Raw genomic sequence first — 8,229 nt, 5'->3', positions numbered from 1 at the left:
GCTGGATTAGATTTGTATAGCTTTTTTTGCACAGTGCATGATTGGGAAATTTTCCATGGTACAAGATATTTGCCAATGTTATAGTTGTACTGAACAACTGGGCCAATGGAACACTGGTTCTGGAATGTAGGTTTTCCACACCACAGACAGAAAACTGTCTAATCCCATAGTCTTTGCTCTATTCTGTTTGCAACTGTTCCCTGTTACCACATGGGGTGAACTGAACCTGTCAGTAGGAACCCAAGATGAATCATCCCCTCTGCACTTCTGTCTGAAGTGATAACAAATGATAACAATGATAACTGAGTTGGATGATCAGCCATGATCATATTAAATGGCGGTGCAGGCTCGAAGGGCCAAATGGCCTACTCCTGCACCTAATTTCTATGTTTCTATGTTTCTAAATGTTTTAGCGTGGGCAGGACCAGCACAGTAAACTGTAGGGTTCTGGTGGAGCACAGAAGTATTTAGGAGTAAGGGAACACAGTACGGGACCACCCAGAGAGTTGTGAATTTGTGGTATTCCCTGCCACAGAGGGCGGTGGAGGCCAAACCACTGGATGGATTTAAAAGAGAGAGTTAGATAGAGCTCTCGGGGCTAGTGAAATCAAGGGATATGGGGAGAAGGCAGGCACGGGTTATTGATTGGAGACAATCAGCCATGATCACAATGAATGGCGGTGGTGGCTCGAACCAATTTTCTATCCATGTCAACACCTTACCACCAATACCATGTGCTCTAATTTTAGTCACCAGTCTCCTGTGCGGGACCTTTCTGAAAGTCTAGATACACTACATCCACTGGCTCCCCTTCATCCATTTTACTTGTCACATCCTCAAAAAAATCCAGACGATTAGTCAAGCATAATTTCCCTTTCATAAATCCATGTTGACTTGGTCTAATCCTTTTACTGCTATCCAAATGCCCCATTATTACCTCTTTAATAATTGACTCCAGCATCTTTCCCACCACCGAAGTCAGACTATCTGGTCTGTAATTCTCAATTTTCTCTCTCGCTCCTTTCTTGAGAAGTGGGATAACAGTTGCTATCCTCCAATCCATAGGAACTGATCCTGAATCTACTGCACATTGTAAAATGATCACCAATGCATCCACTATTTCTAGAGCCACCTCCCTGAGGACCCTGGGATGCAGACCATCAGGCCCCAGGGATTTATCATCCTTCAGTCCCATTAGCCTGTAGTGGCAGATTTTCATATCTTTCAGGTAATTAGCACCCTAGCCGCTATTTGGTTGAGAATGGTTGAAGCGGGTGTCTTCTAAACGCATGCGAGCTCACTCACAGAGACCTTCAGAGCTTCTTCTCAGATATGGCTTCAAAATACAGTCTTTTGATGAATAAATGCTTTATTGTTGATAGAAAACAGTAAGATACATCCAAGTTTCTTCTGACTCGTTACTACAATCTTCTTCGAACTCCAGCTTATTACTTTAGACATTAGTAAACTCCTCGTGTCTCCGTAACACTGGCAAGATCCGCATGATCCCGCATGGTAGACGGGTTAACTTTCCCCATCGTCTCTCCAAACTAAACTAAAAACTAAACTTCTGCACAAGCATCTAAGCTCCAAACACCCAAAAACACATCATGAATCCCACCCACAATATAACGGGCAGTCTAAAATTTAAAAGCATATGCCATCCTCAATGATATGCAAAACAGGCCAAATGGCCACTACAAGCCTACCCAATACTATTTCTCACCTAATGAAAATTTATTTCAGTTCCTCCACCCCCTTAGATCCTCTGTCCTCCATTACATCTGGGAGATTGTTTGTGTCTTCCTTAGTGAAGACAGATCCGAAGTACCTGTTCAACTCTTCTGCCATTTCCTTGTTCCCCATAATAATTTCACCTGGTCCGCAATAACCAAGCTGACCTCCCGGTGGCTCAGCACTTCAACTCCCCCTCCCACTCCGCCTCCGACCTCTCTGTCCTGGGTCTCCTCCATGGCCACAGCGAGCAGCACCGGAAATTGGAGGAACAGCACCTCATATTCTGTTTGGGGAGTCTGCACCCCGGGGGCATGAACATCGAATTCTCCCAATTTTGTTAGTCCTTGCTGTCTCCTCCCCTTCCTCAGCCCCCCTGCTGTCTCCTCCCATCCCCCAGCCTTCTGGCTACTCCTCCTTTTCCCTTTCTTGTCCCCACCCACCCCCGCCCCCGATCAGTCTGAAGAAGGGTTTCGGCCCGAAACGTTGCCTATTTCCTTCGCTCCATAGATGCTGCTGCACCCGCTGAGTTTCTCCAGCTTTTTTTGTGTAACCTTCGATTCTCCAGCATCTGCAGTTCCCTCTGAAACATAATTTCACCTGTGTCTGCCTTCAAGGGACCCACATTTGACTTTGCTATTCTTTTTCCCTTAACATGTCTAAAGAAGCCTTTACTGTCCTTCTTTACATTCCTGGCCAGTTTCCCCTCGTGCTTCATCTTTTCAGCCTGTATTGCCCATTTTGTTTCTTTCTGTTGACCTATGAAAGTTTCCGAATCCTCTGGCTTCCGGCTACTCTTTGCTGTGTTATACATCTTTTCTTTTAGTTTTATTCTATCCCTAACTTCTCTTGAGGGCCACGGTTGCCTCCTACTCCCCTTAGAATCTTTCTTTCTTTTTGGAATTAAATGATCCTGCGTCTTCCGGTTTATGCCCAGAAACTCCTGCCATTGCTGTTCCACCATCATTCCTGCTAGGATCCCTTTCCAGTCTATCTTGGCCAGCTCCTCTCTCATGCCTTCATAGTCCCCTTTGTTCAACTTCATCACTGCCACTTCCGATTTAACCTTCTCCTTCTCAAATTGCAGATTAAAACTAATCATATTATGATCACTACAAGCAGTTCCTTTACCTCGTGTTCTCTTATCAAATCTGGTTCATTAGACAACACTAAATACAGAATTGCCTTTTCTCTGGTCTGCTCTAAGAATCCACCTCGGAGGCACTGTACAAACTCTCTTTCTTGGAGTCCTGAACCACCCTGATTTTCCTAGTCTACCTGCATATTGAAATCCCCCATCACCACAGTGGCATTACCTTTGTTACATGCCAGTTTTAACACCTGCTGCAACTTACACCCTACATCCGGGCTACTATTTGGGGGTCTGTAGATAACACCAATTAGTGTCTTCTTGCCTTTACGGGGGACAGGTTTATTCCACAGAGGATGGTGGGTGCTTGTGTTGATGATGGAGGCAGACTCAATCATGGCATTGAAGAGGCTTTTAGATAGGCACATGAATATGCAGGAAATGGAGAGAGTTGGGGAGATGTGCAGGCAGATGAGATCATTTACCATGGCATCATGTGCAGCACAGATGTTGTGGGCCAAATGGCCTATTCCTGTGCTGCACTTTTTTATGTTCTTTGTTCAATGATCAATGTGGTCAGGAGGTGGTTAAATGTAGCGATGGAATGGTTCTTGATACAGCTATTGTACGTCCTTCAGTAATCCTTTAAGGATTGATGGTTAAGCTTGAACCTATCAGGTCTTGCACCAAAGAGGTTTCAGATGGTACCTGAGCTTCCTCTCCCAGTTGTAAAGAGCTATCCACCTGCCTCAAGATTCCCCATTTAGGTTGCATTTGCATTAACTTGTTTACTTTAAAGTACAGATAAAGTTCAGTCACCTTTGGTCAGGATAGAATGTTATATTTTTCCCATCAGATAATTTTGGACAAACAATCACCAGATATCAGTGAATAGTTCAGCATTCTACACCTGAATCTCAATTAATTCAAAATGCATGTTTTGGGGAACTTACAATTATATTGGTGCACTTCTCCATACAGATTGCAGCAACTGTACAACATAGCAAACATTAATAAAAGGGTTTGCAGATTAAATCTATGTGGCTAAATTTGTAATGTTATGTAGATCAGGTCTAGTGAATGAAATATAAGATACCTGCCTTTAAATTATGAAATTGTCAAAAAAAAACACCAGATATTGATAACAGAGAATCCCAGGGTGAAAAAAAAAGGTTTTCAATTAAATTAAGGCATATGTGGTGTTTTCTATTTTAATTTCAGATTTTCAGTATTTTATATTTTTTCTTGTTGGTTTACAATTAGTAGAGTAAAAAATCTAGATTAGAACAGGATGCCTCTTATATTCATCTTGTTCAAAAATAACAGTTAAATCAGAACCTGCCGCAATGGTGTTAACAATAGATGCACTGGAATTGCCAAGGGAACGCAGGACAATGTAACATCATCTCACCTGGCAGAGAAGCAGTGACATTGTGACTGCTTCCATTTAACTGTGCTAAACATAGTCTGGTGATGATCAGAAAGGCAGGTGGCAAGTTCACTTGCTCTTTAATAGCTCACAAATTGCTTTGAAAACTGCATACGTTCATGCGGTGCAGAATATTGTTAACATTTTTAATACATTATCAGAGAAAGGTTAGTGATCCACATCAGCCATTATGCCGCTGTAAATGAAGGATTAGGTCAGACAGTCTCCTTGTCTTCAGCACTTCAAGGTTAAGGAAATTGTAATCTTTGGATCTTCCTTCGCTCTCACTTCATTGTTGTCTAGATTTCCAAGTGACTCCCAGGAAAGACAAATAATCAATGCAGCTGCATTACTTCTTTATAGAGTAATAGTCAGACGCGCTTATAAAGAAATACTGTTGCTGGATAGTAACATGTTCTTTTTGTTTTATTTGGCATTGGGCTTGGAATATTAGGGTGCCTGACTTGTCATGATGCTCAGCTCACATTATTAATGAGGCAACATATCAAAAGTTTAGCAGTGCGATGGAAAAACTCCAGAAAACTAAAATCACACATTAGAATGTAAAATAATTTGAAGATAGGAAGGAAAATGATGGCCTTCTCTGCATCCAAATGATCTTGTTCTCTTCCAAATCCTTAAAGTGCCTCAGTATAACCCCTCCACAATTCATTATACATAAGCAATCTTCTGCGGAACAGAAGCTTAATCAGCCTTTTTCTGGGATACCATGAGTCTTCCAATAATGTGATGTTGGTTGCTCGATGTCCCCAGAAAAAAATTGAGCCCAATACATTAATACAGGCTTTATAACATTCCCATAAACAAGAGAAACATATACTCATCTCCTTCCATGCTCAGACGGCTTCTTGTATTAGGATGTGATTCTCATCACAGGATTTGCCCCTGATCTTACTCTCATCCAGTGCCCTCCAGCATTTGCTGACAAATGGAGATAGTACAGTGCCACGGGCACATTTCTTGTTCATTTGGCAGCTCGCAAAAGGAAACAATCTCTTCTGTCGGCTACAGATAGAGTGGGCACAGCTCTGGTTGAGTGGAGTCTTTCTAATGAAATTCCAAACTAATTTTTTTGCTTCTTTTTCTGGGGCTGTCAGGAACATGTAATTGAACTTTAGAGGTACAGGACGGAAACAGGCCCTTCAGCCCACCCAGTCTGCACCAAACAGCAATCACCCCATACAATAACACTATCCTACATGCAAGGGACAATTTACAATTTTACCGGACCAAATCAACCTACAAACCTGTACGTTTTTGGAGTGTGGGAGGAAACCGCAGCACTCGGATGAAACCCACGTGATCACAGGTAGAACGTACAAATTCCATACAGACAGCAGACATAGACAGGATCAAATCCATGTCTGTGGCGTTGTAAGGCAGCAACTTAACCACTGCATCACTGTGCCATCTCAACAAAAGCTTTGCATCCTGATTGAGTCAGTAAAGTGGATACTTCTGTAAAAGGGAGTCCATTCTCCTAACCTGATTTAGTGTTGGCCCCAACAGCATCTCTCGTTAGTAGGATGCACTTGTCGGTGTCTGTTAACATCCCGTTAAAGTGATGGGCAAAATTACTGGCAGCCCTCAGAAATTCAGGTAATTTTACTTAATGTAGAATTCTATGATCACAATACTATTAGAAAACTATTTTATTTGTAGAAAAAATAGTTAACTTGTGCAGGTTGTGACATTTTTAGAATCATGTTCATATATTGCAAACACCGTATGAAAAACCAATGAAGCTCAAGTTAGGCACTACTGCCCCCTAATGGGAAATTGCAAGACTAACTTTTGACTTTTAAAACCGTAAACACATAAAGCATGGAAAGTACATGGCACAGAAGGAGGCCATTCAATCTCCGTGGCCAACGCAGTCGATGCCCAGCCCGACTTTCTGGCTCCTGTTCCATGGCCCTGTCCATTCACAGCTTTTAGTTTAGTCAAACAGCGTCTAAACAGGCACCTCAACCTACTGGGTCCACGCGAACCATACACTAGTTCTACCCTACACACTAGATGCAATTTACAGAAGCCAATTAACCTACAAACCTTCACATATATTTGGAATGTGGGAGGAAACCGGAACACCTGGAGGAAGCCCATTTGGTCACGTACAAACTCCGTACAGACAGCAACCGCAGTCAGGATCAAATCCAAATCTCTCGCACAGTAAGGCAGCAACTCTACCGCTGCACCACCATACCACCCCTTCGCCATCATGCCGCCCCTGCACCGCTCCTTCTTTCCAACTCCAGGCATTTTTAAAATCTGAACCCTTTCAAATGGTGAATCCCAGACCCCTGTCACATTCTCGGTGCTAAAACCTCTCTGCATTTTTCCACCAAATTCTTTTAATGTGTGCTCCCACATTTTAACCAGTCAACCAAGGAAAATCGATCTTTCCTAAGCCCCTCATCATATTGATGGTGGGAGATTGCAACATTCACATGGTCTGCCCTGTTTCAACTAATGCAATCAACCTGGCGTGCACAATCAAATAAGATCAACTGAACAAGTTGTCCTTCAACTTTAGGCTGTGCATTCCATACACAAGAAGAAGAGGATATTGAACAGCTCAATTAAGTTTTCTTTCAACATGGGCTCCAAGGTTGCTCTGTTCCTCAACTCCTTTCCCTTTCCTTTCCATTTATATTCCACTATATTGGAGTTTAAAATGTGCATATAAAGTCAGTCAATATCATCAAATCTCTATCAACTTGAAACCAAAATACTGTATGCAAAATCAACAGCTACCATAGAAACATAGAAACATAGATACATAGAAAATAGGTGCAAGAGTAGGGCATTTGGCCCTTCGAGCCAGCACTGCCATTCAATATAATCATGGCTGATCATCCAAAATCAGTACCCCGCTCCTGCTTTCTCCCCTATCCCTTGATTCCGTTAGCCCTAAGAGCTAAATCTAATGGGCATGTCCCACTTAGGCTATTTTTCAGCGGACGGCCGGAGACTGTCAAGTTGCCAGCAGTCGCCCGAAAAACCGGAAACTGGAATGGCGACTGTCAGAGTGGAACACACAAACACATCGCTTCTTTCACCAGCCCGTTATACAGGTGGGGACAGAGCAAGCGGGTGAGCGCTGTCTAAAAAATTCACACGGTGCAAAGCCAGGGTGAAACAGAGGCACAACGCGATGAACAGGAAGGTTGGCACTGTATAAAGACGGCTAAAGCACAGTATACGGTAAGTCCTTTAAAAGAGAGGGGGATAAGAGGGGGGGAAGGGGGGAGAAGGAGTGGAGACAACTATTAAGAAGCCAGAGATACACGGCTGTGAAGCTCGGCGGACATTTAACATTACCGGTCGGTTATCCTTGGTTCTGAAAACTATTGCTTACTTTTTTTTTCCCAATGAGCCAATGAAATTCACTGGTCAGCACCGGCTACAACCTACGAGAACGTCCGAGAACCTTCGACCTCCTGGCATCCCATTAGGACCTCTTGGCGACCCACCTACGGCTCGAGAATTCTCACTACTCTCCATGGCGGCTTCATTCCAGTCGCCGCTAATTTTTCAAAGTTGAAAAATTCATGGCGACCATAATGAGGCCTCGACTAGTTCCCAGAATGCGGGAACTCCTCACGACCATGAAGGCAACTCCCCGGCAACCACCCACGAACATGTGGCAACTGCATAGTCTCCTGCAGTCGCCTAAAAAGTCACGAAATGGGACAGGTCCATAACTCTCTCTTGAAAACATCCAGTGAATTGGCCTCCACTGCCTTCTGTGGCACAGAATTCTCTGGGTGAAAACGTTTTTTCCTCATCTCAGTCCCAAGTGGCCTACTCCTTATTCTTAAACTGGTCCCCAACATCGGGGACATTTTTCCTGCATCTACCCTGTCCAAGAATTTTATATGTTTCTATAAGATCCCCTCTCAGCATTCTAAATTCCAGCGAATACAAGCCCAGTCGACCCATTCTTTCATCA

The 8,229-nt window shown here is 43.3% G+C and overlaps 1 protein-coding gene across 1 annotated transcript; it reads right to left on the bottom strand.

Moving 5' to 3' along the window:
- Positions 1 to 411: 411 nt before the first annotated feature.
- Positions 412 to 3,797, bottom strand: LOC129693972 (uncharacterized). Its single transcript, XM_055630694.1, has 2 exons — positions 2,335 to 3,797; positions 412 to 1,877 (listed from the first exon to the last, which is right to left on the bottom strand). The coding sequence occupies exons 1-2, from the start codon at positions 2,834 to 2,836 to the stop codon at positions 1,738 to 1,740; spliced, it is 642 nt and encodes a 213-aa protein (XP_055486669.1). The 5' UTR covers positions 2,837 to 3,797; the 3' UTR covers positions 412 to 1,737.
- Positions 3,798 to 8,229: the final 4,432 nt, after the last annotated feature.

Source organism: Leucoraja erinacea, chromosome 3, assembly GCF_028641065.1.
Source record: "Leucoraja erinacea ecotype New England chromosome 3, Leri_hhj_1, whole genome shotgun sequence".
Classification (NCBI taxonomy): domain Eukaryota; kingdom Metazoa; phylum Chordata; class Chondrichthyes; order Rajiformes; family Rajidae; genus Leucoraja; species Leucoraja erinaceus.
The sequence above is the reverse complement of the archived record's forward strand: the minus strand, read 5'-3'. Positions and strand labels throughout refer to the sequence as shown.